Here is a 17796-nt window from a genome sequence, read left to right as displayed (position 1 = left end):
ATCTATATTCACGTCTGGCCCTCTACAGCTCCCATCTCTTCTGCCAGAGGGATTCCGAGCTCACATAGTAACAGCGTCTGATTATCATAGAGGAAGACACTCGGTGTTGAACTCAGCTTTGTACAGGGACTTGACAATTTGTAAAAAAATATCATCGAATCATTATAATATATATTTATCAGACAGCGTAAATTGATTGTGATAATTTATAATATTTATAACCCTTTCAGAAGGCTAAAAAAACTACCAGATTTTTGCTCAGAGTCTATAACGTTTACATTTTTTACAACGCTTCCAGAATGCTAAAAACACTCAAATTTTTGCTCAAACAGAATCTATAATGTTTATAACGCTTCCAGAAGGCTAAAAACACTGTCAGATTTTGCTCAAACAGAGTCTATAACGTTTACATTTTTACAACGCTTCCAGAATGCTAAAAAACACTCAAATTTTTGCTCAAACAGAATCTATAATGTTTATAACGCTTCCAGAAGGCTAAAAACACTGTCAGATTTTGCTCAAACGGAGTCTATATCGTTTACATTTTTACAACGCTTCCAGAATGCTAAAAACACTCAAATTTTTGCTCAAACAGAATCTATAATGTTTATAAACGCTTCCAGAAGGCTAAAAACACTGTCAGATTTTTGCTCAAACAGAGTCTATAACGTTTGCAACGCTTCCAGAAGGCTATAAACTGCCAGATTTTTAGTCAAACAGAATCTTTAATGTTTATAACGCTTCCAGAAGGCTAAAATCAGTTCCGACCTTTGCTTAAACAGTATCTATAACGTTTACAACCCTTCAAGAAAACTAAAAACTGCCAGATTTTGGGCTCAAACAGTCTATAACGTTTAGAACGCTTCAAGAAGGCTAAAATCAATGCCTCTATTTCTCGATCTCTATCTACAGATTTTTGCTCAAACTGAGTCTATAACATTTACAACGCTTCAAGAAGGCTAAAATCACTGCGTTTCTATTTCTCGATCTCTATCAACAGAATTTTGCTCTTACAGAATCTATAACATTTACAACGCTTCAAGAAGGCTAAAATCACTGCGTTTCTATTTCTCGATCTCTATCAACAGAATTTTGCTCTTACAGAATCTATAACATTTACAACGCTTCAAGAAGGCTAAAATCACTGCGTTTCTATTTCTCGATCTCTATCAACAGAATTTTGCTCTTACAGAATCTATAACATTTACAACGCTTCAAGAAGGCTAAAATCACAGTCAGATCTTTGTTCAGACAGAATCTATAACATTTACAACGCTTCAAGAAGGCTAAAATCACAGTCAGATCTTTGTTCAGACAGAATCTATAACATTTTACAACGCTTCAAGAAGGCTAAAATCACAGTCAGATCTTTGTTCAGACAGAATCTATAACATTTACAACGCTTCAAGAAGGTTAAAATCGCTGCTTTTCTATCTATTTCTCGATCTCTATCGATAGAAGCGATCTTATGTCACTGACCTAAATGGACATCGGACATGCATTCAACTATAGACCCTAGATACCAGTGACGTAAGCATCAAACTTGCTTACTCCCGGGAGCGAGAACAAAGCATGTGACTTCAGGTAGGGTAGTGTGTGACAGGTAATATAATTTGTCAATGATTTGGTATAGAGGAAGTAATAAATATTTACAAAGGGTTTCCTATTTTTTTTTTTAGGTGTGCTCTTAGTAACAAGAACAACGCCCGTATTTCTCGGGATAAAGGAATGTTGTATAAATTCGATGTGAATATATATATATATATATATATATATATATATATATATATATATATATATATATATATATATGTGGTGTATATATATATATGCATATATATACATATATACACATATATATATAAATATATATATATATATATATATATATATATATATGTATATATATATATGCATATATATATATATGCATATATATATACATAAATATATATATATATATATATATATATATATATATATATATATATATATATATGTATATATATATGTATATATATATATATATATATATATATATATTTATATATATATGTATATATATGTATATATATATATATATATATTATAATATTATATACGTATTTATCAATATATATAAACATACACGGTATATATATATATATTATATATATATATATATATATATATATTTATATATATATATATATATATATACACGTATTTATCAATGTATATAAACATATATACAATATTATATATATATATATATATATATATATATATATATATATATATATATATATATATATACAGTATATATATATAATATATATATATATATATATATATATATATATATAAGTACATTTTACCAATAGTATCATTTCAGCCAAATATTTTTTATACGAAATACTCAAAGGAAAAACACTAGTACTTCGGAAATTCCTAAACATCTTATGAATAAGATTTATCATCCCTAACATACATAATTTCCAAGTGCAACTACGAAAATTCAATAATAAAAACGAACAAACAAAATCTATCGGAATGGAGAAACATAATCCTATGATATAACTCTCAACATCGATAAAGTGTTGAAAGCCAACAGGGAGATCAAATAACTAAAGGAAATGATGTAATATTGTTCTACTCTACATGTTATGTAATATTTGCGTAGAAAGAATCTAAGGCAAGATTTGCTACTTGGCAATTTTGTAGTGATGTAATTGAATAGAAAATATAATTCAAAAACAAGAAATAGAGTATTAATGCTATTAATTATTTTTTAGAAATTAAATCGTTTCTTAGTATTGAATATAACCCTATACTGGAACCAATATTTTTGGGATGAAAAACTTCATGACAAAATTAATCAACAGAATTAAATGACAATATTAGAACCAATATTTTTGGGATGAAACACTCATGGCAAAATTAATTAATAAAATCAAAGGACAATACTAAAACCAATATTTTTGGGATGAAAATCTCAGGACAAAATCAATTAATAAAATCAAATGGCGATACTGAAACCAATATTTTCAGGATGAAAATCTCAGGACAAATTTAATTAATAAAATTAAATGACAATATTAGAACCAATATTTTTGCGATGAAAATCTCATGAAAAAATTAATCATTTGAATTAAATGACAAGTTTACATTCAATGTCCAACAAACATAAACACAGACACACACACACGCAAAAACTCACGCAAACACGCAATCTCACACTCTCAACTGCGCCACACACATACGAAGAGGGAAAGGGAAGTGACTTGTGAAATGTTATATGGGTATTCAAGTTACCATTGCATAACCCCATTGCGCATTGTGTTTACATATACTGTATATTTATATATATATATATATATATATATATATATATATATATATAAATACATATATGTATATATATATATATATATATATATATATATATATATATATATATATGTTTATACATATATATATATATATATATATATATATATATATATATGTGTGTGTGTGTGTGTGTGTGTGTGTGCATATATATAAATATATATATATATATATATATATATATATATATATATATATATATATATATAAGGTAAAGGTAATAGATTGACCATATATATACATTTGATCAGCGCCCAAGTCCTTCTCCACCCAAGCTGGACCATAGAGGGCCACGCAATGGCTACTGATGACTCAGCACATAGATATATGACTCCTCCAAATCCCATATCAATAGCTCACAAGGATGGTGGGGTTGCAGCAACCAAAGGAACTAACGAGCATGAGAGGGACTCGAACCCCAGTCTGGCGATCACCAGTTAGGGATTTCACCACATAGGCCAAGCAATGGCTACTGATGACTCAGGAGATAAACCTATAGGCTCCCCCAAACTCCCCATCCTTAGCTCACAAGGATGGTGAGATTGCAGCAACCAAAGGAACTAACGAGCTTGAGAGGGACACGAACCCCAGTCTGGCGATCACCAGACAGAGACGTTACCACATAGGCCACCACAACCCTATTGCATTAGGAAATCTACATGCACGAGAATTGATGATGAATGCAGCCAGCTCATGCATATATGCAAGATCATGCATTAACACTGAAGTCGTTGTATAATTAACCCGGAGATTTGAACACTAAATCAAAAACTATAATTTCGACATATTTATTAAAACGTTTTCCTTATTACTGATTAACTTTCTCTTTCAAAATGGAAGAAAACTGTAATGTCAGCAACATTTCGAGATAGAAAAAGGAAATAGGTGATGAACTTAGATGCAAAAATGCTTAAAAAAAATATCTATTAATATGGCTGTAAATTTCTTTTTCAGAACTCGAACAATAAAGAAAATATCTGCAGGCACGCATGTTAGATGCTTAGAGTCTTATGCCTATGAACAATGCAAAGGAACTTATGCCTATGAACAATGCATAGAATCTTTTGCATATAACAATCTATAGGGGTATATGCCTATGAATAATACATTGGGTCTTATTCTCATGAATAATGGATAGGAACTTATGCCTATGAACATTGCATAGGGTCTTATGCCTATGAACAATGCATGGGAACTTATGCCTTTAAACATTGCATACGGTTATATGCCTATGAACAATGCATAGGGTTTTATACCTATGAATAATGCATAGAGCCTTATGCCTATGAACAAGGGTGAATTTAGAATTTAGGACAAGTCTTGATTGGACTTGACCCCCATTCTAAGCTGCCTTGAACACAAGGCGGTTCCCTGTTCTCTGAAAAGGGATTTGGGGGCCTGTTCGAGAAAAAAAAAAAAAAAAGGCGAAAGTGTACATAACTAAGTTCCTTCCTTACTTAGTTTACTACTTCTGCTGTCATAGCTACTATTCCTACCACAAAATAAAAATACTGATAAAAATAACCTAAATTTTCAAGACCAAAAATAGTTCTGAAGCACCTAAAAAAAGAAATTAGCACACTGACAAAAGTTTTGCATGAAGCGATGATCTTGTCTTCCCCTTCCTTAGCTGTGTGGAAAACATGTTTACCTTTTGGGAGTCGCTATAAATTTACAACTGCTTATCACACATCTTATATCAACTGGAAGTCACAATAAAAGTTTTACGGGGAAAAGCAAGTGGAAGAAAATGTACTGAATAAGCATACAGATGCCTCATAATTTTGAAGATTCAATATAAACTTTTTTGTTAATTTCAACATTCCTTTTAATATTTAACATACTAAATTTAAAGCTAGATTTATTTCAACTGATGTCTACAAACGAATTTATATTGCGACATGTGTCCGAGTCGTTAACTTCCCAGTCTGGAGGTGAGATCAAGAGGTCCCGCCTTCAGACAGATCCCAGACGCTGCGAATCAGTGCATATTAACACAACTGCACATTAATACAAGCTACCAAATTACTTAATCAAATCAAAACAAACATGACAGGGATAATGCCCACTTTTCTCTCTAGCTGTTATAACCCTTCTCTAAGCTCAAGGTTGCTTCCTTAAAAGAGTATCTTTTAACACATCGTTGACCCCAAAACTTTATCAATTCACTCCAATGATTTCCAAAACGGAAACTCCAAAAATCTATCGTCCTTGGCGACCCCAAACCTTTCTCTTGGGGTAGATGCTGATTCCAGCCATTACTGGATGTCATGAATATGCTAGTACCCACCCCACGGAGAGAAAGAAGAAAGAAGAAGAAGAGGAGAAAATCACACGAGGTGAGGCCATCTTACAGATATCATCGGCACTAGCCAAGAGGCGTTGTCTTAGCAACAGACCTAGAAATGGAGAGAGAGAGAGAGAGAGAGAGAGAGAGAGAGAGAGAGAGAGAGAGAGCGAGAGAGAGAGAGAGAGAGAGAGAGAGAGACTGTGTTTGCAGCAGGTTCATAGTTCTTGTCTAGGTGACTATAGGTATCTGATAACTCAGAAAGTTTTTATATATTTTGTAAACTGTAAAAAAATATATATATATAAAAAGACCTAGAAATGGAGAGAGAGAGAGAGAGAGAGAGAGAGAGAGAGAGAGAGAGAGAGAGAGAGAGAGAGAGAGAGAGAAGAATCCGACTGTGTTTGCAGCAGGTTCACAGTTCTTGTCTAGCGAATAATTTTTGTCTGATGACTCAGAAAGTTTTCATATATTTTGTAAACTGTAAAAAATATATATAAAAAGACCTAGAAATGGAGAGAGAGAGAGAGAGAGAGAGAGAGAGAGAGAGAGAGAGAGAGAGAGAGAAAGAGAGAGAGGAAACCGACTGTTTGCAACAGGTTCACATTTCTTGTCTAGCGAATACAGTTGTCTGATGACTCAGAAAGTTTTTATATATTTTGTAAACTATAAAAAAATATATATAAAAGAAAGGTGTTGCTGAAAAGTTTTTTCTCCATTGGAATGTTTGCCACTTAAAGACCCAGATTAAGACTTCATTATCACTTAAATGGGAGCATTTTCTACAGGCGAGTGAAGGTGATATGCAAATAGCCGGTGCTTAATCAAGGCCTAAGATCTAAGCAGTTTCATCCCACGTGTTCTGGTCATACATTTCTTCTCCCTAACGACGACCCAAGATGAGTGACCCTTTACCAGGGCACCAGGCCTAAATTTGGTGTGTCCAAAGAGCCTACTTTATACAGATCACCTTATACAGGTCAGGGTATAGGGTTGTGGTGGCCGATGTGGTGAAATCCATGACACTTGAACGCCAGACTGGGGTTCGAGTCCCGCCCAAACTAGTTAGTTTAGTTTCTCTGGTCGCTGCAACCTCAACATCTTGTGAGCTAAGGATGGGTGGTTCAGGTGAGCCTATAGGTCTATCTAATGAGTCATCAGCAGCCATTACCTGGCTCTTCTCTATCCTAGCTTGTGTGGAGAGGGGCCTTGGGTGCTAATCATATGTATATATAGTCAGTCTCTAGGGCATTGTCCTGCTCGCTAGGGCAATGTCACTGTTCCTTGCCTCTGCTATTCATGAGTAGCCTTTAAACCTTTAAACATGTAGCCTACATATGTTCTCTTGATCTCTGGATCTCACTATGCAGTCCACTAGGTCTATCTAATGAGTCATCAGCAGCCATTACCTGGCTCTTCTCGATCCTAGCTTGTGTGGAGAAGGGGCTTGAGCGCTAATCATATGTATATATGGTCAGTCTCTAAGGCATTATCCTGCTCGATAGGGCAATGGAACAACCTCACCATCCTGGTGAGCTAAGGATGGGTGGTTTGGGCAGCCTATAGGTCTATCTACTGAGTCATCAGCAGCCATTTCCTGGCCCTTCTTGATCCTAGCTTGTGTGGAGAAGGGGCTTGGGCGCTAATCATATGTATATATAGTCAGTCTCTAGGGCATTGTCCTGCTCGATAGGGCAATGTCACTGTTCCTTGCCTCTGCTATTCATGAGTAGCTTTTAAACCTTTAAACATGTAGCCTACATATGTTCTCTTGATCTCTGGATCTCACTATGCAGTCCACTAGGTCTATCTAATGAGTCATCAGCAGCCATTACCTGGCTCTTCTCGATCCTAGCTTGTGTGGAGAAGGGGCTTGAGCGCTAATCATATGTATATATGGTCAGTCTCTAGGGCATTGTCCTGCTCGATAGGGCAATGTCACTGTCCCTTGCCTAGCATATTTGGTCAGTCTCTAGGGCATTGTCCTGCTCGATAGGGCAATGTCACTGTTCCTTGCCTCTGCCATTCATGAGTAGCCTTTAAACCTTTAAACATGTAGCCTACATATGTTCTCTTGATCTCTGGATCTCACTATGCAGTCCACGTGACGAAAAATAGATCCCTTTGAATGGCCATGGATACTAACTAGCCAGTGCACGTGTGAACCGGAAAAATCTCTGTTTCAAACAAGGTCACCTCTTTGGATGCCCTGTCAACTTGTCTGTGTCAAACAAGGTCAGCGTGATTCAGACGGATGTCCGAAGGAGAAGTAACCTTCGAATAGAAAGTCCTCGCTTCGATTAGGATGTCCTGTCAACTGTCTGCGATCCTCAGACTAATCAATTTCAATCGATTGTTCCTGATTGCAACAGCTGATTGTTGGGACATCGGTCTAGGCACCAATTAGAGAGGATAACTAGGTGGAGCAAATAAGATTTTGTATTGTTTAGAAGAAAAGAACATCCATTATTATAGACAGTGAACAAAGGACATCTGTTATTGTAGATAGTGAACTAAGAACATCCATTATAGAGTGAACAAATTATAGTGAACAAAGAACATCCATTATAGAGTGATCAAAGAACACCTATTATTATAGACAGTGAACAACGGATATCTATAATTATAGACAGTCAACAAAGGACATATATCAATATAGATAGTGAACTAAGAACATCCATTATAGAGAGTGAACAAAGAACATTAATTATTATAGACGAAGAACAAAGGATATCTATTATTGTAGATAGTGAACTAAGAATATCTGTTACAGAGGGATCAAAGAACATCTATTATCATACACAGTGAACAAAGGATATCTATCATTATAGACAATGGACAAAGAACATCCATTATAGAGAGTGAACAAAGAACATTCATTATAGAGTGATCAAAGAACATCTATTATTATAGACAGTGAACAAAGAACATCTATTATTATAGACAGTGATCTAAGAACATCCATTATAGAGTGATCAAAGAACATTTATTATTATAGACAGTGAGCAAAGGAAATCTATTATTAAAGACAATGAGCATCTATCATTATAGATAGTGAACAAAAAATATCTATTACAATAGATAGAGACAATACAGTAACAACTCGAGATACGAAAAGGTGTGAAGAAAATTTAGTCTTACTCATACTTTACATTAAGAAGAAAAAAATATGAGTTGATTAAAAACCCTCAGTTATCTAAGTAAAATAAATTAATAAATCTCTTATGAGTTTATTTATAATTAACGATATAGAGGTATAATTTTATGTTAAAAAATAATACAATGAAAAACTGTATTCAAACCCTCGTGAATAAGATACAAAACTGAAATGATGATAAAGGTTTTTTCAATTATGCTGAAGACATCTCTCTCTCTCTCTCTCTCTCTCTCTCTCTCTCTCTCTCTCTCTCTCTATTCTAATTTCAAAAGGTGACAACGATGAATGTTCTCTCTCTCTCTCTCTCTCTCTCTCTCTCTCTCTCTCTCTCTCTCTCTCTCTCTCTCAATTCTAATTTTAAAAGGTGACAATGATGAATGCTCTCTCTCTCTCTCTCTCTCTCTCTCTCTCTCTCTCTCTCTCTCTCTCTCTCTCTCTCTCAATTCTAATTTTAAAAGATGACAATGATGAATGTTCTCTCTCTCTCTCTCTCTCTCTCTCTCCTCTCTCTCTCTCTCTCTCTCTCTCTCTCTCTCTCTCTTAATTCTAATTTTAAAAGGTGACAATGATGAATGTTCTCTCTCTCTCTCTCTCTCTCTCTCTCTCTCTCTCTCTCTCTCTCTCTCTCTCTCTCTCTCTCTCTCTCTCTCTTAATTCTAATTTTTAAAGATGACAAAGATAGACTGTGATCCTTATGATAAAGAATTTCTCTTATACAAACATTCAGAGGTACAGTCACGCATAAATATAAACATACAGAAATTACAAACTAGCATTCCTGTAATTACAATAACATAATGTACGTGAATTACGCTTCTGTTTCACGTGCCTCTGAATGATTATGCAAGAGTACTTTTTGAGTCTTCCCTTTTTATAATAACAAGAAAGTCAGAAGAAATGACAAAATCATTATGAAAAGAAAGTAAAATAAAAAAAAAGATAAAAAAAAAGAACAGGTGCAACGTGAGATCACCTTCTACAATTCGTTAAAATCACCAAGACCTATCATGGAGTCTTAAAATAACTGCCCTCGCCATAAAAGTATTTGAAGGGAATTTTATTACTTATATATAAAAGGACTGAAAGAGGAGGAGGAGGAGGAGGAGGAGGAGGAGGAGGAGGAAGAGGAGGAGGAGGAGGAGGAGGAAGTTCAGAACATAGTAGACAAACAAAGGGACCACTGGCAGGTCGAAAAGCTGTGGACTAATAATCGAATTCTAGCGAAGTTACAGTTGATCAAGGACCACTTTTCATTGGATCTGCTTAAAGAAAGGCTAAAGAAAAAGTCTATTGATAATCTAATAACTAGAAGCAACTCAAAAACGGAAAAAAAATAATGAGAGACCAATTTTCATTGCGGCTAAAGAAAATGTTTGTCGATATTCTAGAAACTTAGAACAACTCAAAGACAGAAAATATATAACGGACCCATTTTCATTGTATATGCTTGAGGAACAGCATAAGAAAAAGTCTATTGATATTCTAAAAACTTAGAGCTACTCAAAAACTTTTAAAAAAATGACCATGGAACATTTTTCATGGCATATAATTGAAGAACTGCTTCAGAAAATGTCTATTGATAATCTAAGAACTTAGAGCAACTCAAAAACATTTAAAAATTTGACCATGGAACATTTTTCATTGCATATAATTGAAGAACTGCTTAATTAATGTCTATTGATAATCTAAGAACATAGAGCAACTAAAAGGCTTCGAAAAAATTTTATCTTTGACAAATTTTCCTCGCATCTGCCTGAAAAACGGCTAAAGAAAAAGTCTATTGATAACTCTAGTCACTTAGAACAAATCAAAATCTTTTAAAAATTTGACCATGAAACATTTTTCATGGCATCTGCTTGAAGAACAGCTAAAAAGAAGTCTAATGATAATCTAGTCACTTAGAGCAATTCGAAGACTTTGAAAAAAAATTAATCTTTGACAAATTTTCCTTGCATCTGCTTGAAGAACGGCTAAAGAAAATGTCAATTGATAATCTAAGAACTTAGAGCAACTCAAAGACTGAAAAAATTTAATAAGTATCAATTTTCATTCCATCTGATAGAGGAACAGCTAAAGAAAAAAGTCTTTTCATATTCTAAGAACTCATAGCAACTCAAAGACTTCAAAAAAACTCATTGAGACCCATATAGGAATATATCATGACATCTATATGTCACTGGGCTCACTTAAGACATCGTCTCCTGAGTTCATAAAGAGGTGGCCTCCATTTGGGAGCTTTCGCTCAACCAGCTTGGAGAAGGTTTAATAAAATAGCTCCATTCGGGCATTAGAAAATCATCTTTTGTAGATTTAGTTATATTTTCAGTAGATACCCTAGGATTTTCTGTGGTTTTGTCTTTCGTAAATATGAATGTTTATTTCATTATTATTTTCGATGCTTTCACTAACATAATAATTGATATTAAAACACACACACACACACACACACACACACACACACACATATATATATATATATATATATATATATATATAATATATATATATATATATATATATATATATATATATATTCCGAAAATTATAAATGTACCATTGTATTTTTTTGCAAAGCCTCTACACACAATATATTCTATTATATTTTATATCAACCTACTAATAACACACTCCCATATGTATATATATACACACACACGCACACACACATATATATATATATATATATATATATATATATGTGTGTGTGTGTGTGTGTGTGTGTGTGTGTGTGTGTGTGTATGTCTGTGTCTTATATCAACCACACGGCAAAAGTAAGGCGGACCCCACGAGGCCGGGGACCCCCAGAGAACGAGATAGGGACGAATTTGGAGCTCCGACAGACGACCAGGTGCCGTCGAAGCCACCGGAGAGCCAGAGAGGGCTTAGCAACAATCGAAGCTCTTTCATCCGTCCACATCATTCTTTCCATTTGTATGAGTGTCTGGACCCCTTCACTGATAACCCCATACTCCCTCCCCTACCTTCTTACCCCTTCCCTACCCTCATACCCCTCCCTCCTCCCCCCCACTTTCAAAAGGCATCAAATGTGGGCGTGAATGGCTCGTACATTTGAATCCTTGAAGTCACTTCGAGGATTTGTTGGAGCGGATTCTTTTCAAGTTTATTGTGCTTGCGTATATACACTCGAGGAGCAGTTCTCGAAATCGGATTAGATTGATTGGAGGGTTTATGCGAAGGAGAGAGAGAGAGAGAGAGAGAGAGAGAGAGAGATCTTCAATATAAGGTAATGTAGGCCCTTGAGAGAGAGAGAGAGAGAGAGAGAGAGAGGAGAGAGAGAGAGAGAGAGAGAGAGAGAGAGAGAGGGAGAGAGAGATTCAATACAAGGCACCGTAGATCCTAGAGAGAGAGAGAGAGAGAGAGAGAGAGAGAGAGGAGAGAGAGAGAGAGAGAGAGAGAGAGAGAGAGAGAGAATCTTCAACATAAGGCACTGTAGGTCTTAGAGAGAGAGAGAGAGAGAGAGAGAGAGAGAGAGAGAGAGAGAGAGAGAGAGAGAGAGAGAGAATCTTCAACATAAGACATAGAAGGGCCGAGAGAGAGAGAGAGAGAGAGAGAGAGAGAGAGAGAGAGAGAGAGAGAAGATCCTGGATAGCAACAGGCCAGCGAGGGCAGAGGGCATGACCCATTAAAGGTCCCCCCAGACAACGGTCACTCTCCATTCATTCTGTATAAGCTTGTCCCGCCCACACGCCCAAGGGCCACACATAGCCAAAGACAAGAGTTATGTGCCCACGGGTACACCTGTAGTGATAAGAGCGAGGACATTGGCTTACAGAGACCTATTTAGATAAGAATCTCAGTTGCGAGATATTCAATTTTATTCGAATGTCATGCATTTTATAATTCTGATATAAATGATTTGAATCTTTATGCCAATGATGATAATAAAAGCTTATATGGAGATGATATTATTATTATCATTATTATTATTATTATTATTATTATTATTATTATCATTATTACTTGCTCAGCTACAACCCTAGTTGGAGAAGCAGGATGCTATATGCCCAGGGGCTCAAACAGGTAAAATAGCCCAGTGAGGAAAGGAAATAAGGTAAAGCTACAATAATATCAAAATGAATCATTCATACTACACTAAACTTTCAACTGGGCTCCATAAGGCATCAGAAGAGTTGGAAGACCCAGGCCTACATGGCCGAGGACTATGAAGTAGGAGATGATGATGAATGGAGAAGTATTGAATTAAAAGTATTGAATTGAAAGCGCATAATGAATCTAGAATACTTTACAAATAACAAAAGACAATCATGCTTCATCACGCTTGATATTCTTCTTCTTCTATTAAAGTGTTTTTTCATATTCGTATGAGGTAAGCACGCCATAATGGAAAGATATTACACTTCGAGACGTACTGCCATTGGATAATATTCGCCATCCCACATGCTATCCCATTCGTCACCGGTTTATAGGACACATGGACAACCACGTGAGTTTTCCTAGCGCACGATTCCTTGATATTTTGGATTGTGAAATCCTACACGCATTTGAGCCTTGACAAGCAGGACTTGAAAATTCAACTGTTGGTGCATTTGACCACTTAGGAGCATTCGGCTACTCATGGTTTAAAGGTATTTTTGTTAGAAATATCAAGTTTGGTAAGGAAGAAAGCCAAAAGAGTTAAAATTTTCAATCTAAGCTAAGTAAAAATAATAAATTTAAATAGAAATTTCACATTCCATAAAGATAAATGCAAAAGAAAAATCAAAATTTTAAATCTAAAAAAAAAAAAAAAAATTGGTGACACACTTAAGACATTCGACCATTTATGATTCCAAATCATTTTCATTAGATATTTCAAGTTCAAAAAAGAAGAGTCAAAATAAAGAAAGGAAATAAATAAAACTTTAAAATCTAATCTAAAAAAAATAAAAACAGAATTGTTGACACACTTAAGAGGATTCGACTACTCTCGGTTCAAAGTAATTTCAAGTTCGAAAAGGAAGTCATAATAATAAAGCAAAAAAAAAAAAAAAGAAAAAAAACTTTTAAGTCTAACCTAAGAAAAAGACAATATCTTTTAAGTCTAACCTAAGAAAAAAGAAAAAAAATATCGGTGACACTTGCAAACATTCGACCACTCCCGGTTCAAAGTAATTTCATTAGAAATATCAAGTTCGAATAGGAAGAGTCAAAATAAAGAAAGCACAAAAAATCAAACTTTTAAATGGAAGATTACTAAAAAAATAAAAAACAGGATAAGTAAAAAAAAAAAAAGGATAAATCTAACCAAAAAAAAAAAAAAATGAGCTTCTGAAACAGAATCATTAAGGAAAGAACAGAACTCCTCCTTACCTGTTTGAAATACTCCTGAGGGCAGGTCTCCTGAAGAATATGACGAGGAACACCGTGTTGAGGACTGACGATACGAGGAAAACAACAGCAAGTACAAAGGTGAGGACCAAGCTCGCCGCCCATGAGGCTAACCCATCCACGCCCACGGCAACCATCACCACTTCTGCGGGAGGAAAAAAATGAGTCGTGAAATAACGCATTTTGAAATTGATTTACGTTCGTTATAAAGGTTTAAAGGCCACTCATGTATGGCAGAGGCAAGGGATTAGATGTTCATTTTTATGATGTGATTTTTAGGTTTAAAAGCTTTTTTTAAGTTTAAATGGCTTTTCATAATGTTTTTATGAAGGTCTAGAAGGATTTTTAAGTTTAAATGGCTTTTCATGATGTGTTTATGAAGGTCTAGAAGGATTTTTAAGTTTAAATGGCTTTTCATAGTGTGTTTATGAAGGTCTAGAGGGATTTTTAAGTTTAAATGGCTTTTCATAATGTTTTTATGAAGGTCTAGAGGGATTTTTAAGTTTAAATGGCTTTTCATAATGTTTTTAGGAAGGTCTAGAGGGATTTTTAAGTTTAAATGGCTTTTAATAATGTTTTTAGGAAGGGCTAGAGGGATTTTTAAGTTTAAATGGCTTTTCATACTGTTTTTATGAAGGTCTAGAGGCATTTTTAAGTTTAAATGGCCTTTCATAAAGTATTTATCTAGGTCTAAAGGGATTTTTTTAAGTTTAAAGGGCTTTTTATAATGTGTTCATTTTAGGCATAAAGGACTTTTTTTGTGTAAAAGGGCTTTTTTTTAGGATTTAAAGGGCCAGAACATAATTTCAATGGGATTTATTACTTTCAGAAACCACCCACCCTCCCAAAAATTTTTTTTAAATATATATATACAGTATATATATATATATATATATATATATATATATATATATATATATATATATATATATATATATATATATATATGTGTGTGTGTGTGTGTGTATATACATAATATATATATATACGTAATATATATATATATATATATATATATATATATATATATATACATAATATATATATATATATATATATATATATTATATATATATATATATATATATATACATATATACAGTACTATACTGATGTTTACTACTTCACATACGTCGTACAAGCAAGTGCGTTTTAGCATGCGCTCTCGAGCGTGCGCTAACAACTTAAAAACTACTTAAGACCATATCTAACAAGTTCTTCAGACAGAAGCTGCAAGTAGATATATTCCATCTGCAATTCAGATCCCTTTCAGGGTGGGCCTCTACGCAGGCTGAATTCGCTATGTAAGGAATTGCAACGCAACTTAAAATTCAGTTCGCTTCAGCTTTCAGGGAAGTCAACAGAAATTAAATTAAAAAAGGATGCGTAATATGTTTCTTAAACTAGGTTTTAGCATTAACAAAAAACTAAGCCTATTCGTAAAGAAAAAAAATAAATAGGCTTTCAAAATTGGGATTTTTTTTTATTTTTTTTTTTTTTGCAACATCAAGACAAAGAACAATTATTCGCAAATAAGTAGAATAAGCTTCCAAAATTATAGTACTTTTTAAGGCAGGGAAAATATGGTTGATTTATCCATGTGCAAAAATTATTCCATACTTTAATCATAAACAAAAAAACTAAGCCTATTCGCAAAAAAAAAGAAAAAAAATAGGCTTTCAAAATTGGGACCTTTTTTTTTTTCTTTAACATCAAGACAAAAAACGGTTATTCGCAAATAAATAGAATAAGCATCCAAAATTACGATACTTTTTTAAGGCAGGGAAAATATGGTTGATTTATCCATGTGCAAAAATTATTCCATACTTTAATCATAGACAAAAAAAAACTAAGCCTATTCGCAAAAAAAAAAAAAAAAAAAAAAAAAAAAGGCTTTCAAAATTAGGACCTTCTTTTTTTTTTTTTTAACATCAAGACAAAAAAAAAGTTATTTGCAAATAAATAAAATAAGCTTCCAAAATAATGATACTTTTTGGGGGCAGAGAAAATATGATTGATTTCTCCATGTGCAAAAAATTATCCCATACATTAACCGTAGAATATTTTGAATATTGATTTGCGTCAGTGGTAATCATGAGTTACAATAAGATAAAGTCTTTAGGCTTAGAATAAGCTGAAAAACAGAAAAGAAGCAATAGAAATTTCATATAAAAAGATAAATTGCAGCATTACGATAAAACCAAACTCACTTATTGATTATATAAAAAAAATATTTTTGATAGATTAAAGACAGATTATTGGAAATCCCTTAACTCATGTTCAGTAATTAACTATATCAATTGGCCTTTAAATTCTTATATTTTAATATTCTGATGGTATCATACAATACTGTAGACATGATGACACATAAAACTAGAGGCACCGAAGTGACTAAAATCATCCCTTTACATTTCCATGGTTATTACACAGTAATAAGTGACAGAACATTATTCAATTAGATAAAAAATAATGAGTGATACGTACACAGTAATAACAGTGATACAACATTATTCAATTAGATAAAAAAAATAATGAGTGAAACGTACACAATAATAAGAGTGACACAACATTATTCAATTAGATAAAAAATATAATGAGTGAAACGTACACAGTACTAACAGTGACACAACATTATTCAATTAGATAAAAAATAATGAGTGAAACGTACAAAGTAATAACAGTAACAACATTATTCAATTAAAAAAAAAGTAAAAAAAAGTAAAACGAACAATTGTCAACGCGAAAAACAAACCAATTTAATCATGACATACAAACAATAAAGGCCAGAGATGAAACCGAACACTGCCAACCCATTCATCAAGATTAAAGAAAGCTGACACGCCTGCCAGATAAGGCGAAATAAGCGACGACGAGGAGAAAACGGGGCCTCATTAACGATGAAAGACCGATGGAAAGGGAGTCAAATCAAGGTCTAAATAGACCTCGAATCAAATGAGACTCTTGGAAGACATTGGACGTCCAGGGAGACTTGGATTCGACAAGAGACTTGGGTTTGACGAGAGATATGAGTTCGACGTTGAAAGACCGATGGAAAATGAGTCAAATCAAGGTCTAAATAGACCTCGAATCAAATGAGACTCCTGGAAGATATTGAACGTCCAGGGAGACTTGGGTTCGACGTTGAAAGACCGATGGAAAGGGAGTCAAATCAAGGTATAAATAGACCTCGAATCAAATGAGACTCTTGGAAGACATTGGACGTCCGGAGAGACTTGGGTTCGACGTTAAAAGATCGATGGAAAAGGAGTCAAATCAAAGTCTAAATGTACCTCGAATCAAATGAGACTCTTGGAAGACATTGGACTTGGAAGACATTGGACGTCCGGAGAGACTTTGGTTCGACGTTAAAAGTTCGATGGAAAATGTGTCAAATCAAAGTCTAAATGTACCTCGAATCAAATTAGACTCTTGGAAGACATTGGACGTCCGGAGAGACTTGGGTTCGACGTTAAAAGATCGATGGAAAAGGAGTCAAATCAAAGTCTAAATGTACCTCGAATCAAATGAGACTCTTGGAAGACATTGGACGTCCGGAGAGACTTGGGTTCGACGTCGAAAGACCGATGGAAAATGAGTCAAATCAAGGTCTAAATGTACCTCGAATTAAATGAGA

The 17796-nt window shown here is 34.1% G+C and overlaps 1 protein-coding gene across 3 annotated transcripts in view; it reads right to left on the bottom strand.

The window, feature by feature from the left end:
- The window catches only part of LOC137646102 (5-hydroxytryptamine receptor 5B-like), a 220203-nt gene that overhangs the window by 51699 nt on the left and 150708 nt on the right, over positions 1 to 17796 (bottom strand). For all 3 annotated transcript variants that reach the window (XM_068379298.1, XM_068379297.1, XM_068379296.1), the window contains exon 2: positions 14145 to 14307. In XM_068379298.1, coding sequence (XP_068235399.1) covers positions 14145 to 14299 — 155 coding nt within the window. In that variant the 5' untranslated portion in view covers positions 14300 to 14307. The remainder of the gene's footprint in view (positions 1 to 14144; positions 14308 to 17796) is intronic.

Source organism: Palaemon carinicauda, chromosome 8 (assembly GCF_036898095.1).
Source record: "Palaemon carinicauda isolate YSFRI2023 chromosome 8, ASM3689809v2, whole genome shotgun sequence".
Classification (NCBI taxonomy): domain Eukaryota; kingdom Metazoa; phylum Arthropoda; class Malacostraca; order Decapoda; family Palaemonidae; genus Palaemon; species Palaemon carinicauda.
The sequence above is the reverse complement of the archived record's forward strand: the minus strand, read 5'-3'. Positions and strand labels throughout refer to the sequence as shown.